General features: G+C 41.4%; 2 protein-coding genes across 4 annotated transcripts in view; one reads left to right on the top strand and one right to left on the bottom strand.

The window, feature by feature from the left end:
* Positions 1-8497, top strand: part of Ltn1 (listerin E3 ubiquitin protein ligase 1) — a 51520-nt gene extending 43023 nt beyond the window's left edge. Inside the window, exons 26-30 of the mRNA XM_051191805.1 lie at positions 1044-1215; positions 2462-2682; positions 3287-3481; positions 5304-5471; positions 6211-8497. Coding sequence (XP_051047762.1) covers positions 1044-1215; positions 2462-2682; positions 3287-3481; positions 5304-5471; positions 6211-6273 — 819 coding nt within the window. The 3' untranslated portion in view covers positions 6274-8497. The remainder of the gene's footprint in view (positions 1-1043; positions 1216-2461; positions 2683-3286; positions 3482-5303; positions 5472-6210) is intronic.
* Positions 8498-10870: 2373 nt separating this feature from the next.
* N6amt1 (N-6 adenine-specific DNA methyltransferase 1) lies at positions 10871-19850 on the bottom strand. Of its 3 annotated transcripts, XM_051191802.1 has the most exons (6): positions 19689-19850; positions 18061-18147; positions 17385-17475; positions 14735-14818; positions 13565-13706; positions 12012-12173 (listed from the first exon to the last, which is right to left on the bottom strand). In XM_051191802.1, exons 1-6 carry the CDS (start codon positions 19820-19822, stop codon positions 12067-12069), a joined length of 645 nt encoding a protein of 214 aa, XP_051047759.1. In that variant the 5' UTR covers positions 19823-19850; the 3' UTR covers positions 12012-12066. The 3 variants fall into 3 exon arrangements, with proteins under 3 accessions (XP_051047760.1, XP_051047759.1, XP_051047761.1); XM_051191803.1 differs by lacking the exon at positions 18061-18147 and having other exon boundaries at positions 10871-12173; XM_051191804.1 differs by lacking the exon at positions 13565-13706 and having other exon boundaries at positions 12013-12173.
* Positions 19851-23467: the final 3617 nt, after the last annotated feature.

Raw genomic sequence — 23467 nt, 5'->3', positions numbered from 1 at the left:
CATTTTCTTGCTGGCCATTGTATTTACTTTTATCTATTACTTGAAAACATACCATAAGCATCAGGATGCTTTACAGAAGCAGTTAACCATTTGTTTTGTGTTGCACAATTTGGGTTTATTGCTTTCTCCTCGTTAATTTTCAGCAGAGGTACTTGCCACAAGTAATGTGGCATGCTTCCTTAGGAGGCATATTAGTGCCTGTGCTGGTGTATTGGTCACTTGGGAAAGGTGTTTTGTCTGCATGTCTTAAGAATCAGCTCTACAGCTTATGCTTGAGGTGTGTGGCACAAAGAGAGGAATTAAGATGGGCTGCTGCAGAGACCAAAGTGCTAAAGAGATGAGTAGTTAGGGGACACGAGTATCACACAGGGTTTGGGTGCTCCCAGGGTGCCCGGTTTACTAATGTTAATAGGGACTAGAAATCCATATTTCTATGTAGAATTTCTGTTTGGTGGTGAAACAATCGTGAAGACATTTTGGGTTACTCATTCGTGTGTTCTGTTCTAAACAAATGCTATGTAATATTTGATATAAAGTCAACCTTGAGAATTAGATTAGTTTTATTCAGAAATTTGCAAGATTAAAGTCTGGTGTGGAAGGAATGTGTGGGAGGGTGTGAGTTAGTCTGTGGGGAATAGCAACTTCATATTCTTGGCTCAAATGTTGCCTGCGAACCAGTGGGCCGTATTGATGGGGAGGTGATTTGAGAAAGTATTAGAAACATATATCTAATAATGAGGGGCAGTGCTAGTTTATGAGGAAAAGTACAGTGCCATGTCATGTAGCGCATTTGGGAAGTAGGGACATAGGTGTCAGTTATCGGGGTTTCGGTCTCTCTGCCGTGCTCTCTTTGTCTGTTGGAGAGAGCCTACTGTCTCAGGGCATGTTAGTGCTCTGCCACTGAGTTACATCACTGGCTCATCCTTGGAATTCCAAATGTTGATACACTTCACAGTCTCATTGTATAATCTGTTAGTTTGACTTGTCTGTTGTCTTGGTTTGGTTTAGTTGAGTTTACTAATACATTCTTTGCTTCCCACCAGCTTCGAGCTCTGTATTCAATGCACCTTCGGAAAACAAAGAGTTTGAATAAATTACTCTATCATCTGTTCAGACTTATGCCAGAAAACCCTACTTATGGAGAGACAGCTATTGAGGTATCAAATAAGGACCCAAGAACATTCTTCACTGAGGAGCTTCAGCTGAGCATTAGAGGTCAGTGGTCTACCTGTGTGCATTGTTCTTAGAGACTCACTGAGACTAATTGTACTCAACTCCTGGATGTCTGAGGATAACCCCAAGTGGAAGTCTCATCTGTAAGGGTTCTGGAATGCAGGATCTTCCAAATTTACCTAATATGACAAATAGCTGGATCTTATGGATAAGGTTGTGAAGAGTTTCATTTGTTTTTGAAGCTTAGTATTCTATATGAATTTTTTTTTGTTTTTTTTTTGAGACAGGGTCTCACTGTAGCCCTTGCTAGCCTGCAATTCTGTAGGCCAGGATAGCTTTGAATTCATAGCATTCTGTCTACCTCCTCTGGGATTAAAGGCATGTGCCACCATGCCAAGCTTAATTAATGGAATAAAAATAAGTTTGGAGTTTGTGTTCTTCACCTTGAAACTCAACGCTTTAGTTGAGGAGACAGCCATGCAGTGCACCTGGCTATATTGTCATATTATAAACATATCTATGAAGAAGGACTGCTAAAAGTCTTTATTTGAGGGTGCATCACGTGGTGTGAAGATTGGTTTTTGTTTCTTTGTTTGTTTTACTCTTTTAGGCTTTTTATTTTATATACATGAGTCTTTTGCCTGCATGCATATGTACCACGTTTCTGCCCACAGAGGCCGGAAGAAAGTGTCTATTCCCTAGAACTGGAATTACAGACAGTTGTGAACTGGAAATCTAGTTCCTCTGCAAGAGCAACAAATGTTCTTAACCATTAAGCCATCTGTTCAGATCCTGATATCCTTTTTGTTTGTTTTTGTTTTTCAAGACAGGGTTTCTCTGGGTAACAGCCCTGGCTGTCCTGGAACTCACTTGGTAGACCAGGCTGTCCTGGAACTCACAGAGATCCACCTGCCTCTGCCTTCTGAGTGCTGGGATTAAAGGCATGCACCACTACTGCCCAGATGCAACTTTTATAATTTAAAAAAAAAAAAGTCATAAATGTTTCTTTAAAAAAAAAATACTTGTCCCATTTTATTTGTAGTCTTTTGTTTGAAACATAGGATATTATTTCTAGACTTTTCTGTGTCAGTGGGATTTTCACTTCTATGTCTTGTCATTGTGTTTGAGTGTGTGGGAGGATGCTAATACTCTTAGAGTTGGGGTCTTTTCTCTGTTTTATGACCTACCACATTGTTGTTGAGCAGTGATGGAGTCTTTCTAAGGAATATATTGTTAGTCTGCTCTTGAGAAGTACACATCACTAACTTGGACTTTGTTTTTTCCTCAGAGACAGCAACCCTTCCGTACCATATTCCACACTTGGCATGTTCGGTCTATCACATGACTTTAAAGGATTTGCCTGCCATGGTTAGACTGTGGTGGAATAGCAGTGAGAAGCGTGTTTTCAACATTGTAGATAGATTCACAAGCAAGTATGTCAGCAATGTTCTTTCTTTCCAAGAAATATCTTCTGTACAAACAAGCACACAGTTATTCAATGGCATGACGGTTAGTATTGTCTTAACCTTTTCCAGAAAACAAATACCTTTGCTGTCTTTGATTGCTTTTGTCCTCACAAATTGTAACCTTTGATTCAGAATTGATAGAAATTATCCACCTTACTTTCTGATTCCTCTGGGTCAAGAAAGACATAGTAGTTATCCAGCTGACACTGCTCTGGGTGCTTTTGGCTGTTCATCAATGCTTTGTTGTGTTAAAACCTACCACAGTTAGGTACTTTGTTTGAGCAGTTGTAAACAAATTATAAATGTCATTAAGAGACTCTAAAGCATGCTAAATTCTTGAAATTTTTTGAGACAGGGTGTCGCTTTTAGCCTTGGCTCCCCAGAAACACACTCTGTAGGTGAGTTTAGACCACAGACACCCATGTGCCTCTGCCTTCAGGGTGCTGGGTTAAAGGCGTGAGCCATCCCACTCTGCCACACGCCAGGCTCTTAAACCTGTTTCAATGCTTGGTGTCAGATAAATGATGCCTTTATCTCCTTTATCCTCCTAGATAGTCGTCAGCTGTAAGTTGACCTAACAAAGTGTTTTGATTTTGGAATAATTGGAAGCTGTTTGGCAAAGGAAAACCACCTCTCTTGTATTGTAGGTTAAAGCGCGAGCTACTACTCGAGAAGTGATGGCTACTTACACCATTGAAGACATAGTCATTGAACTTATAATACAGCTGCCTTCCAATTACCCATTGGGTTCGATAACGGTGGAGAGTGGGAAGAGGATTGGGGTAGCCGTGCAGCAGTGGCGCAACTGGATGCTGCAGTTAAGCACTTACCTCACCCACCAGGTGTGTTTCTGCTCACACCTTTGTCTTTCCGACAAAGTGCAATCTCTCTGCTTAACGCGGGAATTAAGAGTTCCTGATGACCTGAAGCTGCCCCTGCTTTAACTCAGAGAGCTCTGTGACTCAGTCTCTTTTGTGTGTCAGGGACGGCTTCATGCACTGACCTTGCACAAGATGCAGAGCAGTACACGGGGTTGTAGATGTCGAGGGACCCTTAAGAGGGACTGGGCTGATTCGGGTTTTCTCAGTCCTCCCATTCCAGCATTTCAACTTTCCTCTGAGCTTTAACCTAATTACGAATCTCCAGTTTTGTCTGTATGTTGTAAAGTATGTATTTTAAGTTCCTTACAGTAAAGGAAGTCAGTTTAAAGCAAATCCGCATTCATTATTGGAATCAGTTCAGGTCGGATGATGCCATCACTGTCAGTTGGAAATTAGACAAGCTGTTCTGTTTACTAGAGAAGCTGAGAGCCTAACCCTTAAAGTACTGCTTCGGAAGGCTTTCCTGCATACGCACACTGTATGTTGAGCATACCCACTCTGAACTTCCCTCCCCGCCCAACACCCTCAGTTCATCTCCCTTCTGCTTTCCTGTCTGTAGCCGTCCCCACCCTGAGTCCAGTTAAGGCTCCTGCTGCACTCCCTGCTGACTGAAGTCGTAGGCTTGACCTTGTGCAGGTTGTCACAGCTGCAGTGAGTCCCTAAGTGCAGAAGCCATGTGTCTGGAAGACAGCACTCCCCATGTGCTCTGGGTTTGGCAGTCAAATGCCATTCATTCTGTCGCATTTGACCAGCTATGAGTTTGTATTGCTACCCACTTGAGGAAGGGCATCACTTATCTGTGTGTTTGAAACATAATTGTTTAGAAGGAAGTTTAAAAATGTGCTTGTCATTTAGCAAAATACAAGTAATAGGGCCGTGAGCTTTTGATCAGGTTTACAGACCCGGATTTGAGTTCCCTACTGTGAAGCAGCCCACCGAGCCAATGAGAAAGCTGTTGTTACCCCACAACAGTCTGCAGTAGGCAGGCACATCTTGCCTGTAAAAAAGTCCGTATGATAGCAGAGTCCAGTGCTGGGTTAGCCACTTGATGTCCTTCCTCTCTCAGTGGCCTGCATAGCACCTTCTGGCACTATGAAAGCAGGGAGGAAGTGCTCAGGTCAGTTCTAGCTTGAGTTTTCTATGTCTTATTATTTAGTTCTGGTGGGCAGCCAGCGGGAATGGTTATAGCCTTTGTTGTTTGGATGCCTCTGGGGCCTTGCTAATGAACCATTCATGCAAAAGTAGCATTATGTTAAATTTTTTAAAATTACTTTTTTAAAGAGAATACAAAGTTCAGATGGGGATACATAGGTAGAGGAAGATCTGAGTGGAGACTAGGGAGGAGCTGGTAAATATGTTCAAAATACATTGTGTGAAATTCTCAGATGAATAAAATGCCTAAATAAATAATGTATATATATTTACATAAATATGCATTTTTAAATGATCTTAGAAGGTCTGGGTTTCTATAAGGATTTCTCATACTCCCTTAGCTTTGGTTCACCCACTTCCAACCTCCCCCCCCCCCCTTCTTCTGTGCCTCTGCCTGAATTTCACTTAAACGTTTAACCCCAAGTATTTCCTATAAGAACTGTCTTTATTGTGAAAAATTACATTTTTTTCCTATAAATTCAGAGATTATTTAAAACAACATTTGGAAAAGTTAGGAGATAACATAGCCAACCATGTTCTCTTCCTTCAGAATTAAGTTATTTGTGGGATTGAGTAAAGACGATACTTGGAGGCCTTTACTGTACGGTAACTCTTTGCTCTTCCCTAACAGAATGGAAGTATTATGGAAGGCTTAGCATTGTGGAAGAATAATGTAGACAAGCGTTTTGAGGGTGTTGAAGATTGTATGATCTGCTTCTCAGTTATTCATGGTTTCAACTATTCTCTTCCAAAAAAAGCCTGTAGAACATGCAAGAAAAAGTTCCACTCAGCTTGCTTGGTAAGGCAAAGAGAAATTTTTTATATTTTTGTGCTGTGTATGTATGCGATATTTACTTGGAAGATGGGTATAGGGCTGGTAAGATGGTTCAGCAGGTAATGGAAAGGTACTGGCTGACTGACATCGGCAACCGTGGAATGGTGGAAGGAGAGAACCAACCTGACAAGAGTTGTTCTCCGACCCCATGCCCTGGTCAGTGCAGATGCACACAGTTTAAGGGAAGATAGTATATGTTTCCAGGAGACATTAAGAAGTGAATTTTCAAACTGTAAAAGATTGTTAGTGATTTACTGAGACCGAACATCAAAGCACTTTCATGAATGGATAGTCTCATAGACCTCTTAGCACTCAGTGAATTGATGGTCTTGTGAGATCTCAACCTGCAAGGGAGGCTACAAGACTTGACTTGGGCCATCCATCATCAGAGCCTTTGGCTCTTTGTAAACATCATATTGAAAATGACATAGGTTCATTTCTTCCTAGATCTTCCTTTTACCTTAGTTTTATGCATGAACCTAAGTATGTAGGGCTAAGGGATCAGAGTGTAGCCTAGAAAGAACATTTAGTTATGTTAATTTTGGAGATGGGAAGGCAAAATTCTTAGTATGTTTCTATTTTCATTTTCTCATTTACAGATTACCATATGTGTGTGTATGTATGTATGAATGTACACATACACACACACATATGATAAAAGCTTTAAAAATTTGTTCTAACATTAAAACCTTTTCTTTTTCAGTACAAATGGTTTACGTCTAGCAACAAATCCACTTGTCCACTCTGTCGCGAGACCTTTTTCTGAGTTTTTTTTTTTTTTTTTTAAATTGTAAGCTGTCCCTGCAGTAGGTCAAGCCAGAGGCAATGGACTTGGCTCCATCTTGAAGTACTGATGTGCGGAAGCCCGTGAGCGGAAGCCAGTGAGCATGGCAGAACTGCCATCTCTGTTACTGTGACCTGGAGTCAGGCTCACTTCTCTTTAGGCTGCTTTGTAAATCTTTGGAAACCTTTTTCTTTTACAAGAGAATATTACATATTTGAAAGAAATATTTATATTAATGGTTTAATTTCTTTGTATATTTAAAAATAAATATCTCTTCTCAAAAATACCCTAAATTATAGAACTGAAATTTGTGAGAGCATTAGCTATATTATAACTTATAAATCATCAAGTTTGTTGGTCTGTGTTGTAGAACAGTCCAGGTGTAAAGCAAAATTTATTGAGAGCTGATTTACATGTACAGATAATACTTAAGATTTGTTAGTGATGACAGAAAAATTAAAAATTATTCTGGTTTTCAGATTGTTTTAATGATGAAGTAACACTAAGCTATTTATGTCCGTACCCAGAGCTATTTAATTTAAGTGCACGCTGAGATCGCACATGAAGAATGAACTGCACTCAAGGGGCTCTGCGAGCAGTATGAAATTTATACATTATACCCATGATATTAACCTTTTGCTTGTGAAGAGAATTATTTCCATATGTTAATGAGGTTTGAATTGTAAATTTGTGTGTGAATTTGTTCCTCACTTTAGTGGGTCTCCAGAGTAGGAAGTTGAGGCAAGCAGTTATTTGATTGATTGTGTAGTAAAGTAGTAGTTGTCTGTCAGAAAGGAACAGACAAGCATGGTGCTGTGTGGGATAGGCAGTATTTAAAAATACTGTAGGAAACTTTAAATGTTGCAAGACAAGTTTGCTATCCTTACTGGCCATGGTTACACCAAATCAAGACCTATGGGAGCTAATTATTTGAAACCATCAGAAATGAAGGATTTAGTACTAAGTTAAATTAAGTCTTTAGTTTTTTGTTTTTGTTTTGAGACAGGATTTCACTGTGTAGCTCCGGGCTGGTCTGGAACTCACTATGTAGACCAGACTAGCCTGGAACTCAGAGATCTGCCTGCCTCTGCCTCCCAAATGCTGGTATTAAAGGTATGTGCCACCAATCCTGGTAAAATGAAGTTTTAATAGATTGAAGTATATAAACAAGTTAAAAAATTGCCTTGGCTACAGTACCATTGCCTTTAAAAGTCTGTATCCAAAGTGTGAGGTATGGAAGTTTGGATCTTAGACTAATTTTATCACAGTCTTCCATTTCATATCTAGTAGTTAGGACACCTACAAGGTCGGTTCATCTCTGCAAATGTCTAATTAGAAGGCGCAACTCGTGTCAAATAAAACTGCTGCTTACCATCAGCTGCTCAACACGACTGTTACTGAAACGAATAGTACGGATTTAGTCAGGGTGACAGTCCAGCAGGACAACTGTGTGTGGATTACAGGTGCAGCATCGGTTTGTCTGTCAGATGCTGAGTTTTCCCTGTAGTATTTATCATCATACAGTCTTGAGATTCAGAGACAGTGAAGGGTGGACATCAAAGCTCTACTACCTCTTCTTAACCCCTTTAAGCATCTTCTTACCTTCCTGTCTGCCTCTGACACAGTAATCTCAAGGACTGTGTAATACCCCTGTAAAAATTACTCCTTAAAGTGGTTTCACAATAAAATTTTCTTTCTAACCCTTCCAGTATTGGTTCTTCTGCTGACCTATAGAGCCCAAGTAGCAGAGACGGAGTAGCACAGCTTTGGCTTTGGCAGCCATGGGAGGGCAGCCGCTTAGGGCAGGACTCTGAAGACTTCTGTAAGCCTTGTGAGGAGAGCTGTCGGCTCACTGCTGTTGCTATGCTAAAGAAGGCTTGGAAGCAACACTGAAACAGAGAATTCCACATTCAGGATTTAGTCAGTTAGTTTTGATGACACTTAACAGACAGGATACAAGCCTGAAAGTTTAATTTTCTTTTCCCCTCGTGATTTAATATATGTATATGCTTTTCTGTGGTTTAAATGTTAACACTTGATAAATTTTTATGGTGTGAATAATTTTATGTCATTAAATTCTTTCAAATAACAAAATATTTCAAATATACATAAAGTAGTAATTAATATAAGCCCTTGTACTCTTCCCATACTATTTTGCCATACTTGATTTCTGATTTTTAAAGAAATAAAATGTTACTCTTTTGTACTCTCTGACCCATTCTTCCTTTCCCAGAGCCAATTTACTGTTCTGAAGTTTGTGTACTTCCTTCCTATTTGAGGGTTTACACTTTATGCTATATGTTTGTATCTATACATAATATGTAGCTTTCCTGCTTATCATCTTTTGCCTCCTGTTTCTCCACTTAGCTGCTATTTAGCCTCATTCCTACCAGTTCCCCTAATATCTCTATTTTGGTGATTTTTCCCTATTTTGAGCAATGCTGTAGGGTATATTCTATATCATCTTTCCTCAGCAGATGTGGTAGGTACTCTGAGGCAGGCATTACAGTGGAATTCCAGGTAACAGGATGTATAAACTGTTGGCTTACATGATGACAAATTGCTCTCACTTGGCTACATGTGGGCATGTGTCATAGTACAGTAAGAGGGTTTGGGGTCATACTTGGAACTCATGCTTAGCCTTAATGAAAATTTCTAGTTTCTAATTGGAGAGTTGTGAGCTAGGCAAGCAGTGTACAACTGCCCTACATCTCCTATCGTCTTTGTTGTGATTCATATTTCCCTAACTGTGGGGAGACCTAGTTTCATTCATTCTTGCTGGACATTATTTTACAAATGTGTCCATAATGTATGCTTATTTTTCTGTTAGGTTACTTGCATTTTAAAATTATAGTCACATAATGCTTTACTATCTAGCCAAGCATATACCTTGTCTTCAACATGGTACAGAATTTTTCCATTTAATTAAATTGATCATTCTTTTCCATTTTGATTTAGCCATATTTTTTGTTAATGTTTTTATTACTAAGGGTTCTCTACAGAACTTATAGAATGAATGTATATATTAGAATGGCTTATAGACTGTGGTCCAACAATGGCTATCTACCAATGGAAGGTCTAGTAGTTGTTTAGTGCACGAGGCTGGGTGTCTCAGCTGGTCTTTAGTATGTGCCAGAATCCAAAGGTAGGCTCTAATGCTAGTGAAGAAATGGACTTAACCTGCAAGGGCAAGCAGGCAAACAGAGAGCAAAAGCATCCTCCTTCCATGTCCTTCTATAGGCTGCCGCAGAGGGCGTGACCCAGATTAAAGGTGGGCTTTCTCATCTCAAGAGATCCAGTGATTTAAGAAAGATCCCTCAGATGTAGCCAGGTTGACATAGGCATCCCAACATTCTACAGTTTTGTTCCTCCCAGGCAGCCAGCTCTTCTGCCCTCCCCAAACTTTATCTCACAGGTCTGTATACATCCGTTCCTTTCTTCTAGTCTAAATTAGAGGAAGAAGGAATGTTATGTTATCTGTGATGGACTCCTTCAGTGTCTTTAGATTTCTCTATTTTGTAGGTATTCCTTACAAAAGGTGCTCATTTGCTTATTTACTGAGAACTTTAATACAGACTCCACCCTGTAATTTGTCGTTGATACCCCAGATTCAATAGAGTACTTGAGGGTAAGAAACAACTTAGTTTCACTGAGTTAGTATATGAAGTAATGGGCTTCACTATGGCATTTCCAGGTGTCACTACACTATTCCATTTCATCTCTCCTCAACATCAACAGGAGACATGGATACTGCTCCATTGCAGTCTGGTAAACATAATGCACACCAAAAAAGAGGCATGCCAGGGCTTCCCCAGTCCCTGTCCTCTATCACAGCACACATTTGGTACGGACCAGGCTGGGCCCACACTGATGGAGACACCCCAGGGTTTGTTCTAATTGCTGTGCTGTAATAATGTGTGCTGCTCTTGTGCAGGAGACTGATTCTGCCTGCCAGCAATAAAGTGTTGTAACGAGTATGGTTTTTCCACCCGCTGCCCGGTCTTGTTCTGCCACCGTACCAGCCCCAATTAACACACCAAGACTCTGTATTTGATATTATACTGTTGGCCAGGTGCTAGTTTCTAATCGGCTAGCTCTGTCTTAAGTATTAACCCATTTCTATGTATTTCCACGTGGTCTTACCGAGAGCGGAGGAATGGCGGTTCTGTTCTCTCCAGACTCTCCATCCTGACTCCTCCTTACTTCTTCCTATTTCCTCCTTGTCTCCTAGTCCCTCCTATCTTCCTTTCCTATTGGCCAACAGTGCTTTATTATTAACCAGTATGAGAAACATATATACATAATGGCATCTCCCATCATCTCCTCTTTTCTGTTTAAATAAAAAGAAGGGTTTTAACCTTAACATAGCAAAATATATAACACAACAGTTATCAAATAAGAATCACAGTTAATATTTAGTCCATTAATATTTAGCAAGATTTGAAGAAAATATTCCATCATCTATTTTATCTTTGTGAGTTAAAGTCCTATATGTAATTTATCATTGAATCTTAACTAAAGAAAACTATAACCATAACTATCTGTCTTCAACTCCTTCAAAGACCACAGAAGGATAATATATAAGCTCTAGAAATGACAGAGACAACTCACTGCCTGGTCACCCGAAGTTCTGTAATCTTCCATCTTCAGCCCATAGGCCATAGTGTGTCTGGCAGACTCTTTAGCAAAGCAGGAAACTTTAAACTATCTTCTTGTATTGGCAATTTGTCAGTCACTTTCCTCTGTGTCCTGCAGACTGTCTGGCAGACTCTTCCATGAAGCAGGAACTCTGTAGCAATGTCCATCTTGAATCAGCAATCACTTTTCTGTGGGTCCTGCATGTTCAGTTTATACAGCATAAAGTCAAACAGTCCAGACAAGAGCAGTATCTTGTCCAAATGGCTAGTCTTGCCATATTGGAAGTAAACTTCATAACGCGTTTCTTTGATGTCCATCTTCCTTTCTGACGCAGGGTGGTTTTGCCAGGAACAGTTATGTCTTACTGTCAAGAAAAACCCTAAGCCATTTTAAATGCCATATTCTGTAGGTCTTTGAAAGGTTTGAAGAATGCCTATCTATCTCAAATACATTTCTGTGTATGTTGACTGCTTCCATGGCTGTATGTTCAGTGGAATAGATAGCTAAGGTTTGTTTTAACTAGTATCCTTTCTGATGGACATTTAAGGTGATCATATTACTTTGCTGTTACAGCTAATGCTAAATCAAACATCCTTTCTTTCACATATAAATATAACAAATGCAAATCATAAATAGAACATCTTTTTAAAATTTATTTTGTTTTCTGAGTATGAGTGCTGTGTATTATGTATGTATACCATGCGTGTGCCTGGTATGATGGAGGTCAGAAAAGAGCAAGACCCCTTGGGACTGGAGTTAGGGTGACTGAGCCACCATGTGGGTGCTGAAAATTGGACCCCAGTCTTCTGTACTAGCAGCCAGTGCTCATAGGCATTCATCCAGCCTCACCTTTTCTTTCCTTCTTTTTCAAGACCAAGTTTCTCTCTGTGTCCCTGGCTGTCCTGGAATTGTCTCTGTAGACCAGACTGGCCTTGAACTCAGGTCTGCTGGCCTCATCTGTCTTCTGAGTGCTGGGACTAAAAGCGTGCGCTGCCACCACCCCGACTCTATCTTTTTTGCTGTGACAAATTTCTGATAAGAATTCCTTGGCCAGAGGATGGCATCAGTCTCAGACCTACTGAGGGAGCGCATTCAGCTCCAGGCAGTTCTCCGAGTTCCCTGGTGGCTCTCGGGACACTAGGACTTGCTGAACCTGAGCACTGACAGGAGTTCTTGGCCTGCTTGCCTGCAAAGTGCTGTGGTCCCTTGCAGACCTTTTGTCCTCAGTATTTTAAAAATTTCTTCTAAAATGAAAAAACAAAAGATAAAACTCAGTCAAATCATTTGGTGATATGCATGAACACGAATCAATTTGATAAGATGGTAAACATTAAATTCCTCTGATTAAACAATGTACATCAAATAAATGTTAACGAAAGCTTGGACTTCAGAGAAGTAGGACACATGTTTGTTTAAGATGCTCTGGGGATTCTGATGAGACTTTAGGGCCTGATCTGTAGTGGTGGCCATTTCAGACTACACAGGACCATTAGTTAACCTTGTTATTACGGCCACATGTTTAGCTGGTTGGTGCCAATCTCTGCCGTATATCCTTTCTAGGAAAGGTCAATGAGAATATGCACAAACTGAATCCTGACGGTACCCAGAGAGTGTGAATAAGTTCACTTTTGGAAATAAAACCTAGGCTGGGAAGGTGGCTCAGTGGTTAAGAGCACTAAGACAGCTCTTGCAGAGCTGTCTTCAAGTCCCAGAGCTGAGTTCAAGTCCCAGCACTCACATGTTCACTCACACCCATCTATAATTATAGTTCCAGGGGACCCAGTGCTTTTTTTCTGGCCTTCTTAGGCTCCTACACACACCTGGTACACATACATACATATATACATACATACATACATACACACACACACACCTAAAAATCTAGAAAGGACAAAACTGATCTAAGGAAAAAAAAAAAAAGTGAACTATGAAAATACTACCAAATAACCCTTCACACACAATGAATGAGCTATGTCCTTCTCAGTTACACAAAAGGATCCATAGACCAACTCCACGAACAAACATTACAGGCCATTGCCAAGGCTACTGTTTACCCTGCAGTCTTGAGGGTTCAGTCCACAGTGCTGAAGACTCCACACTCAAGAAAACTAACTGGTTCTCAACTGGAAACTTCATCTCTACCGGCTAGTGATCATGTGCTAGGACCACACACAGCTGGGGGGGGGGGGGAGTAGTTTTCAATCCCATGCAGCTACGAAGCCTGTGATCTACAACAGCCGCCTGTAGTCTCCCGTGCCCCCCCCACCCCCCAGTTACTGGAGTAACCATTTTCTCCCATCTTCTCTATTATTATTACTGCTGGAATGTAACACCTACCCCATGAGATGGAACTACTCTGAGAGTGAAGTCAGAGAAGTCAGTTTATATTTGAACGTTAGTTCATGAGTGCGGGAAAACTGCCCTGTCCTAACCTAAGGAGACAATGGGTTTTACAACATGAGCATTTTACCTCTCAAGTCTTTCTCTTCTTTCAGCACGGACTTCTGGCTACATTAGCTGTTGTCAGTAACCAGACTGCTCAACAGCCCAGGCTACTTTAAACGTTACAGTTTTCTACACTTTCGTTGTCAACAAAGTAAACAGTTAATAAGGAAGCTGGTTTTTCTTTTATTACCTGGATTGTTTTCTTTTACGGTAACTAAGTAGAACAGTCCTCTTGGGGAGAGAAGTTCTGGAGCCAGTGGGAAGAATCTGTCCATGACTTCCCGACCGTTTCTGCCACCAGCCCAAGCTGCTTCTATTCCGTGACTTCCTACCTGTGCCCAATCAGGGAGACCTCATTGAAGATGCATTGAGATTACACCAAACACCAAACGAGGACGTGTCCCCAAACGAGTGTCCCTTGGCTTCTGAAGTCTTTCTTCACTAGTGGTTCTCTCAATGTGCACTGAGACCATGGCCATGGACTAACCGCCCTTGCTCCACACACGGGCTCATGCTGTCATTATGAACAGAATGTAACAAACCTTTGTCCATTTAGTTTTTATCCTATTGCTGAATGATTTGTGTTTGTTTGGAAACAGGGTCTCACTGTGTAGCCCTGGCTGGCCTGGAACTCAAGAGATCTGCCTGCCTTTGCCTCCTGAAGCATGCATCACCACACCTAGGTATGAAATGATTTTTAAGATTATATCTTAAGGGCTGCAGTTATTAGATTGAAACATTTTTTAAAAATTGTATTTATTGATTTATTGTGTGTATGTGTGTGCATGTGCATGCGGGCAGAGGACTGTCTTTTGGAACTTTTACCATGTGGGTCCTGGGGACTAGGGTTAAGGGCAAGCCTTTATCCACTAAGGCACCTCTGGCCTGGATTGAACCATTTTTATCACAAAGTTCATTTTCCATAGCTTCTTCTTCAGCTTTAAGTACATATTTTAGAAACTTGATCCCCTACTGTTATGCTGATGGCATTTGGAGCAGGGATAGGAGATCATGGGGGTCATGAGGGATTAGTGTTCATATTAAGAAGAGAGTGTTCATATTAAGAACATCTCCCCTTTGTCAGCATGGGATGTCTCTCATAAAACGCAGCAGAAAGGCCTTGGCCACAGTTTCAATCCCATGGCCTGGATCTGGTTGAGAATTCTGACTAGATGGGTCATGGATTGTACTTCCATGAATGAAATTCATTTTCTTCTGTGTCACTCCAAGTATCTGGTACTGACAACCTCTGTATAGTCAGAGGAGTGTTAGCAGCCAGAGACGAAAGTCAGGTGAAGTTCATCTTGTCTCACAAACAAAACAGCTGGAAACCATGCCTACAGTCTGCTATGGGCCTTACCTCTTCAGGAGGAGTCACTACATAGGGGGGGTTAAACACCAGCAGATCAACTTTTCCCTTCAATCTGGGCAGCAAGCCTTGGACCTGAAGGCAGCAACAATACAGGTTAAGCTCGACTCTGATTTAAATAATACGTTTTTTTTTTTTTTCTTTTTTTAAGATTTATTTATCATTTATACAGTGTTCTGTCTGCATGTGTGCCTGCAGGTCAGAAGAGGGCACCAGATCTCATTTCAGATGGCTGTGAGCTCATGTGGTTGCTGGGAATTGATCTCAGGATCTCTGGAAGCGCAGACAGTGCTCTTAGCCTCCGAGCCATCTCTCCAGCCAAATAGTAAGTCTTTAAAAATACTTTCTCAAGTTAGGCAGTGGTGGCGCACGTCTTTAATCCCAACACTTGGGAGGCAGAGGCAGGTGGATCTGTGTGAGTTCCAGGCCAGCCTGGTCTACAAAGCAAGTTCCAGGACAGCCAGGGCTGTTACACAGAGAAACCCTGTTTTGAAAAACAAAACCAAACAAAAAAAGTAGTTTTATTATGTTTTCAGTGGAGGAAAGTAATAAAGACAAAACATCTTAATTTTTCAATGCTGATGTAGCATTGAAAGACACCTCAGTTTCCATATCTGTTTCCAAAGTCGTCTGGGTTTGTTTTGTCTGAAGTTTTACTATTCCATCAAAAACCACATGTAATATCATTACGGACACACCAGGGAACATGAAGTCCTACATCACCATGCTGATCTAATGTGAGTAACCTGAGCACCTTTCTCAATACTAGTTTTTGTGGATAGGAAAAGAATTTCTTGTCTCCTGGGGTTAATTCTAACATGCAAACTCTTTTGTAAATGTGAAACAGTATTAGGAAAGCTGCCTGTCCTCCTCAGGGTAAGAACAGCCCTGGCCAAGAAGCACTCACGGCTGAGTGTGACGGCGCGCACTGGTAAACACTGGTAAACCCGGAACTTGGGAGATGAAGGCAGAAGGATCAGTAGTTCAAAGTCACCTTCAACAAGAGACAGTTCAAAGCTACCCTGGACTTCATTATGAGTTTTGCTCATGAACAGCATTTCACTGTTACACATAAAAATATTCTGCAAATCTAAAAGTATCCAAATCCTACTAATACCTTTAAAATATTTTTAACAACTGAAACTTAAAAGGCATAATCTGAACTTCTTTAAAAAAAAAAAAAAATAGAGGGCTGGAGAGATGGCTCAGAGGTACTGTTCTTGCAGAGGACCAAGGTTCAATTCCCAGTACTGACATGGTGGCTAACAACCATCTGTAACTACAGTCCCAGGGGATCCAGTGTCTCCTCCTGGCCTTTGTGGACACTGGAGGAATGTGGTGCAGAGACATACATGCAGGGTAAACACCCCTCCCTCAACACACACCGCTGCAACAAATAAATAAAACTTTCTTAAGAAGTTATAAAAAATAAACATGAGTGGGGGGGTGTAGTGGTCAACTGGGGGGGTAGAGGCAGGAGAAAGTAGAATTAATTACACGGAAAGTTCCAGGGCAGGCTGGCACACAGTGAGAACCTGTCTAATGAACAACAGTTGTCCCAAAGCTGTCACTTATTTTCACTTGTCCCTGGGACCACGCCCCTGTGTTTCTGCTTACATCTCCTCTGCTTTTGATGGGACCACAGAGGTCTGAAGAAGGTTGGCATCACGGGCTCCTGTGGCCTTACTGGAGATGTGTCACTGCAGGTGGTTGTTGAGACTTTCAGAGTTTTCAAAAGCACAAGCCAGTCCCAGTTTCTCTTGGTGTCTGTCTGTCTGTCTGCCTCCCCACCTCCCCACCTCCACTTCTTCACAGCAATAGAGAAAGAAGTAAAAATAACTAAGATGGATATTTTATCTCATCTCACTTTCCACTCAAGCCTGGACAGGATGTGTGTGCAGTATGACTGTGGGACATGACCCAGGTCAAAGCCACTCTTCAAATGCCAGTTGGCCCAAACAACTCTCATTCCAAGTATACTACTGAGATGCTTCTTTTCACAGGGAGCTGCCAATAAATAAGACACAGAAATACAAACATCTCATTACCGTGAGGGTGTGAGACACCAGAGAGACACTCAGAGCCAAGAAAAAGATGTGCCATGTCATCTGAGTTCCCCTGTTGGTTATGCCTAAAGCCTTTACAATTTAACCAAGTGTGAACTGGATGCAGTGTCGCAATTAGTCGCTGGATGCATACCTCGTAACTCTGAACTCCAACATCTACTGAATACCAAATGGTCATGCTTAATGAATACTTAAAGTAACATCATAAAGGCTGAGCGGGATTTACGAATATGTGTGTGTATACATATACGCAGTAACAATGGAAAAAAGAGGTCGTGAATTTGAAAGAGCAAGATGGGGTATGTGGGAGGGTTTGGAGGAAGAAAGGGAAGGGGAGATTAGGTACTGATAATCTCAAAAATAAAAGAAAAATTTTAATTAAAAATAAAAATAGGCAAAAAAAGAGTTTGGGTCATCTTCATCTACACAGTAAATTTGAAGGTAGCCTGGGCTACATGACTACTTAGGTAAGACTGTCTCATAAAAGCAAAAAAAGTTAATCACTAAAGAGTATTTGTTGCCCTTCAGTTAGGTGAGACGTAACCGATCGCCACTGAACAAGGATTAGAGCTTACCAAATCTGTAATCACTGGCTGAACTTGAACTCTGTTACAGCGGGCTGTCTCCAGGGTACAGGCAGCTGCCTGGGGGTTGATGTCGGTGCACCTATTAACAGAAGAAAGAAGAGCACGGTAATGTACGGAAGCAAATCCGTTAGTCATTAGTAATTGTTTGTTAACTCTATGTGGTATGGGAAAAATTAGGATGTTTTCAGAACAGCAACGGAAAAGAGAACAGAGGATCCTTATACTGGTGACAGACAGTGCTAAAGAAAAAAGTCTGTTTACACTCACTCCCAAAATTTATTTAAGCATAGCTTGAGCACCCAGCAAAAATGGAAATGGAAACTGCTACACAAAATACACAGGAAATTAAAAAACAAAACATATTTGTTCTGTGTATGGTAAAATTTTCTGATGACCATTCCCCGGCTTTTGTATTCTCAAGTTCTCTGTAAAGAGATTCAGCTTTCCAGCTATCTACCTGAAAACAACTCGACGAAGTAGAGACAAAAATGTTGATGCTTCTAAAATCACAAAGCTTGAAATAAACATGAAAATATAACTGGGGTGAGCATAATTTGTGAGTTAAGTAATTACTGAAACACTATCAGAGACACTGTCTACTTAAAATACTTCCCCAAGCTGCCAGTCATAGTAGCCTGGGAGAAGAGGGCGAACATGTACTCACACGTAAAAGGCCTGAGGGCCTATCATGGAGGCCAGGAATGCAGACACCACACCAGACCCTGCTCCTACTTCAAGGCATATTTCCACTCTAGGAACAAAAACCAAGATATTTCGTTCATTCCTGTGAGGGTACTCTTCATGGAAGATAACTCATGCCACACAATGCATTTGGCAGGTACGTAAATAACCCGAGCTGCACATCCTAGGAGTAAAAGAACAGATGTTCTCTATTAAACTGGGCAAGCACCTCAGTGGCTAGTCTTAAAATGCCAATAACCTTAGGTTTCTAGACAAAGACCTTTATATTATTTTCCAATAAATGTATTCCCTCGATCACTGTACAAGTATCAAAAGCACTACTTAGTTTCCACGACTAATGGGCCTCGTGACATTTACATGAATTCCTGGCACTTAACTTTTCAAACAATTCTCAAGAAGCAGTTACAGGGCTTTTAGCCTTGGAACCACCCACATATCTGAGAAGTCATCCTAAAATTTGTGAATCTTTACCAGGTGGCTTCTTCTTGGAAGTAACCATTACAATCTCATATATAATTAGAATTCCAAGCCTTTTTAACAAGGCCAGCTCCATTTACAGCACTGTCTGCAATGTAATGTGTAGTTGTAAATCTTTCTGGGCTATTCTGAGCATACAAGATATGACCCAGTGTCCTGTAAGATAGAAATGCTCCAGCGTCTATGACGAAGGACTGATTTTAAGAGCATTTCGGGGGCGGGGGGAGAGACAAAACTTAAGGGGAGTAAACATGTTGGCTATTTTGTTCTGGAGAAACCCAGTTCAAATCCTGGCCATTACGTTAATGACCCAAATCCTTTCAGCAAAATGTTTTACTAGATTTATTGTGTGTGTGTGTGTGTGTGTGTGTGTGTGTGTGTGTGTGTGTGTATGTGTGTGTTGCAATCGAACGTGCAAGAACCACGGGCACGTTTCTCTCCTGCCATGTGGGTCGTGAGGATTGAACTAAGGTCCTCAGGCTTGGTGGGCAAGCGCATTTGCCATCTGAACCCACTTACCGGCTCCCCACTCAAATTCTTTCACTGCAAAATTAAAGTTATGGCCAATTCTTCGACAAGTCAGGCTGGTGAAGATCCCACAAGCGGGTGCATGTAACTATTTAAATCTTTCATGATGGTCCTAACTACATTTCAACTGAAAATGCGGGTTCTCGGCTGCAGTAACATTTCAAGCCCTCGGTCGTTAACACGCGGCTAACGGCTGTGAAGTAGTAGAAGTAGAAGGGACTTCACTACTTCCATCATCCGTGCCCTTCGGTGGCCGGAGGATGCTATCTATTTATGCACTAAGTTTGCTACTTAAAATAAAAAACGTTGGAAAGCAGCGATGCTTCCGGAACGGCGTGTTTCTGGTCGTTACAATACGTTCTGCACAGTCAGGGCTGAAAGGCAGGCAGTGCAGGGTGACCGCCCGCCCCGAGCAACACCTGAGCCCCGCGCAAACGCCCGCACGCCGGGCGGCTCTTCCAGCCCGCCCTGCTGTCAATCACCAGGACGTGGGCCGACCCCCCACTTCCGGGGGAGGCAAGACTTCCGGCCGCCGCCTCTAGGACACCCCGCTGTCTCCCGCTGAGGCGCGCACCCTCCTCGCACCCGGCTAGCTCGGCCGCCGCCGCCTCGAGCGCGTCCAGTAGCAGGAACGTGTCCTCCGAAGGCTCGTACACGTCGCTGAAGGCTCCGCGACCCACGTGCCCGTACAACGGCGTGGGGAGGCTCGGCGCCGCCATCTTCCTCTTCCGCGTCCTACCGGCCTGCGTTGAGTGCGCACGCGTCAGGGGTGCGCATGCGCTTTGGCCTGACACAGGGGTTCGGGGCGCGGTGCGTCTTGTTGAGTCAAACCGCCTGCAAGACTCTTCTTGGGACTTTTAAATAGTTACATGTTTTGCAACCCCCTCACATCAGTTTTCATCTTCTGAAAATTTTGCAACTATCCTAATACTGAGCATTCTGTTATTTTTTTATTAAGGTGACTGCTGCTTTATTCTAATGACATTTGGAAATTTTCTTCCGTTTCTTTTTCTTTTTTTTTTAAAAACTTATTTGCAAAAATAGTGACTCCTAAGCTTTACTGTGTTTTAAGGCGCTTACATGAAAATCTTGATCTATAAGATCAGTACTTTTATTTGCTTTATTTTGGTATGCAGTCTCACTATGTAGTCACAGCTTTCTTGGGACTCTGTAGATCCAGGCTGGACTGGAACAGTGATCCTCCTGTCTCTGTCTCCCGAGTGCTGGGACTGAAGGCTTGTGCCACCACGCCGAGCTTTTTAAAATGATTTTAAAAATTTATTTCTTATTTGATTATTTCATGCATACATAAAATTTATTTTGGTCATTTTCATTCATTAAGATAGCTTGGAAGCCTGGTGTGTGTGTGTGTGTGTGTGTGTGTGTGAGAGAGAGAGAGAGAGAGAGAGAAAGAGATAGAAGGAGAGAGAGAGAGAGAGAGAGAAGTAGTTTGGAAGCTGGAGAAGTGCTCCGTTGTTGAGTCCTTGTACTTCACTTGCAGAAGTTTGGTTTCCTGCACCCTTGTCTGGTAGTTCACAGATGCCCGTAACTCCAGCTCCAGGGGATGGGTGAGGTTCCCGACTCTATAGAAGGGAACTGCTGTGTATATACATTCATGGAGACAAAACACTCATGCATGAAATAATAATAAATCTTTAAAAAGTGGTGGGGCCTGGAGAGGCATTTCTGCGATTCGGAGTGTTAGGTGCTCTTCCAGAGGGCCAGAGTTTAGTTCCCAGGACCCACTTCAGGCGGCTCACAACCACATGTAACTCCAGCTGCAGGGGATCCACACCTTCTGTCCTCTGCCAGCATCTGCACACATGTGCACAAACACATAGATACCCGCGAGTACACGTTAATACAAATTTAAATATTTTAAGTCATATTTACTAATATCTTAGTGTTTTTTTTTTTTTTTTTTTTTTTTTTTTTTTTTACAAAAATTGCCATCTTAATTCTTGAGTTACTTGTCACTTGCACTGGCTGGTTTTGTGTCAACTTGACACAAGCTAGAGTCATCAGAGAGGAAGGAGCCCCAGCTGAGAAATTGCCTCCATAAGACTGGGCTATAGGCAAGCCTGTAGGGCATTTTCTTAAAAAGTGATTGATGGGGGAGGGACCAGGCAACTGTGGTTGCTGCCATCCCTGGGCTGGTGGTCCTGGGTTCTATAAGAGAGCAGGCTGAGCAAGCCATGAGGAGCAAGCCAGTAAGCAGCATCCTCCATGGCCTCTGCATCAGCTCCTGCCTCCAGGATCCTACCCTGTTTGAATTCCTCTCCTGGCTTCCTCAGTCATGGACAGCAATATGGAAGTGTAAGTCAAAAAAAAATCCTTTTCTCCCCAACTTGCTTTTTGGTTATGGTATTTCTTCACAGCAAGAGAAACCCTATTGTAAGTTTTTTGTTTTTTTTTTGTTTTTTTGTTTTTTTGTTTTTTTTTTTCAAGCAAGGTGGTATGATTTTCTTTTAAAACTGTCAGGGCTGAAATGCCATCAACACAGCTCTTTTCTTGTTGTTGTTTTGTTTTTCTCTGGATTATGCAGTCCTAGTAGATACAGATTGGACTGGACGTTTCCTGAAACATTTGCTAGAATGCATTCCAAACTGCCTTCCCTTGATGCCTTTTCTAATGGATGTATAGCTGGCATTTGGGCCATGTGTAGGTTAAGTGCTTCAAGTATTTTGTACTTTTTTGAAGTCAATTTCTGAAATATGTTTAAAATTAAATATTATAACCTAGCTTTTAAAGTTAAACTTGAAAAATAAAATTACAGAAATAAGGATGGCAAGCTGTCTCAGCAGGTTAAAGTCAGGCACTGCCAAGCCTGAGCATCTGGGCTGGGACCCTGGAACTCACACAGGGGAAGGAGAGAACCTATTATTCCTACAAGTTGTCCTCTGACCTCTGAGGGTGTGGCGGCCCATGTGTTTACAAACAAGTCTAAAAGCTACAGACATGCTTATAAAAGTGCCATGTGCCTTTAGAATGGACTACTAATATTTTCTCATGTATCCTAAAATGCCTTTTAAGTACAAGAAATAAAATGAGATGACTGTTCTTTCTGTGCTCAACTTACTCTGTGACCTGGATTTTTCTTAAAGATTTATTTACTTTTATGTATAGGAGGGTTTTACCTGCATCCGAACCCCTGCAACTAGAGCTACAACAGTGAGTTGCCACGTGGGTGCTGGGAATCAAACTCAGGTCCTCAGGGATAGCACCAAGTGCTCTTAACTACTGAGTACTGCGCCTTCTCTCCAGACTTTTTTTTTTTTTTTAATGGTTCAGGTTTAAAAAAAAAAAAACATTTATTATACTTTTACGTATGTTATTTTTTTTTGCCTGTGTGTATGTATGTGAACCATGTGAATGGCTAGTGCCAGAGTAAGTCATGGAAGGTTGTGTACTGTCATCACGTGGGTGCTGGGAATCAAACCTGGGTCCTCTGCAAGAGCAATTAGTGTGCTTAACCACTGAGACATGTCTCCAACGCCCTGAATTAAAAACAAACTTTGCAGGAAGAGCAAGTGCTCTAGACTGCTGAGCCATCTTTCTCTTCCCTGACCTGAATTTCTTGGAAACTTCTTAGGGATATAGTGTGTAACCATTTAACCCATTCGTTTGTACTTTTGCATTCATATGTTCATATGTAAAACGTTCTGATAAAGTGTATTTTAAAAGTTATATAAGAGGTTGTGTGCGTGCATATATATATATATATATATGTATATAGAAAATATTTGAAATGTGCATTGATGCTTTACCTGCATTTGTTATTGTGTAATAGTGTTGGATCTTACATCTCTAGCCCTGCATATATTATTTTTCTTTTTCACTCAATTTCTTTTTCACTCAAAATTTATAAAACTTATGGCTTTTTAACTTGTTTTTTGTTTGTGCATATATGTATATATGTGCATATAATATACATATACATACATACATACATATATATATATATATATATATATATATATATATATAATTCCATGCTTTCCCAGAGCACCCACATTCAGCTCCCAGCACTCACATGAAGCAGATCACAACCTCCTGAAATTCCAGCTCCAGGGGATCTTCTGGCCTCCCTGTGCATCCACACACACATGGTATAAATCTACACAAATACACATACATACATACATATTTTTTTTTTTCAGGACAGTGTTTCTCTATATTGCTTTTGAGGCTGTCCTGGAACTCACTCTGTAGACAAGGCTGGCCTCAAACTCACAGAGATCCACCTGCCTCGGTCTCCCGAGTGCTGGGATTAAAGGTGTTTGCCACCATCACATGGCTTTACTTGTTATTTTTAAATCTCTTTATCATGCCTTCTGATCTGAAATGACTGAACCTGGAGATCT

The sequence above is a fragment of the Phodopus roborovskii genome, unplaced genomic scaffold (genome assembly GCF_943737965.1).
Source record: "Phodopus roborovskii unplaced genomic scaffold, PHOROB, whole genome shotgun sequence".
Classification (NCBI taxonomy): Eukaryota; Metazoa; Chordata; class Mammalia; order Rodentia; family Cricetidae; genus Phodopus; species Phodopus roborovskii.
Note: the sequence above shows the minus strand (reverse complement) of the source record. Positions and strands in the feature narration are given on the sequence as shown.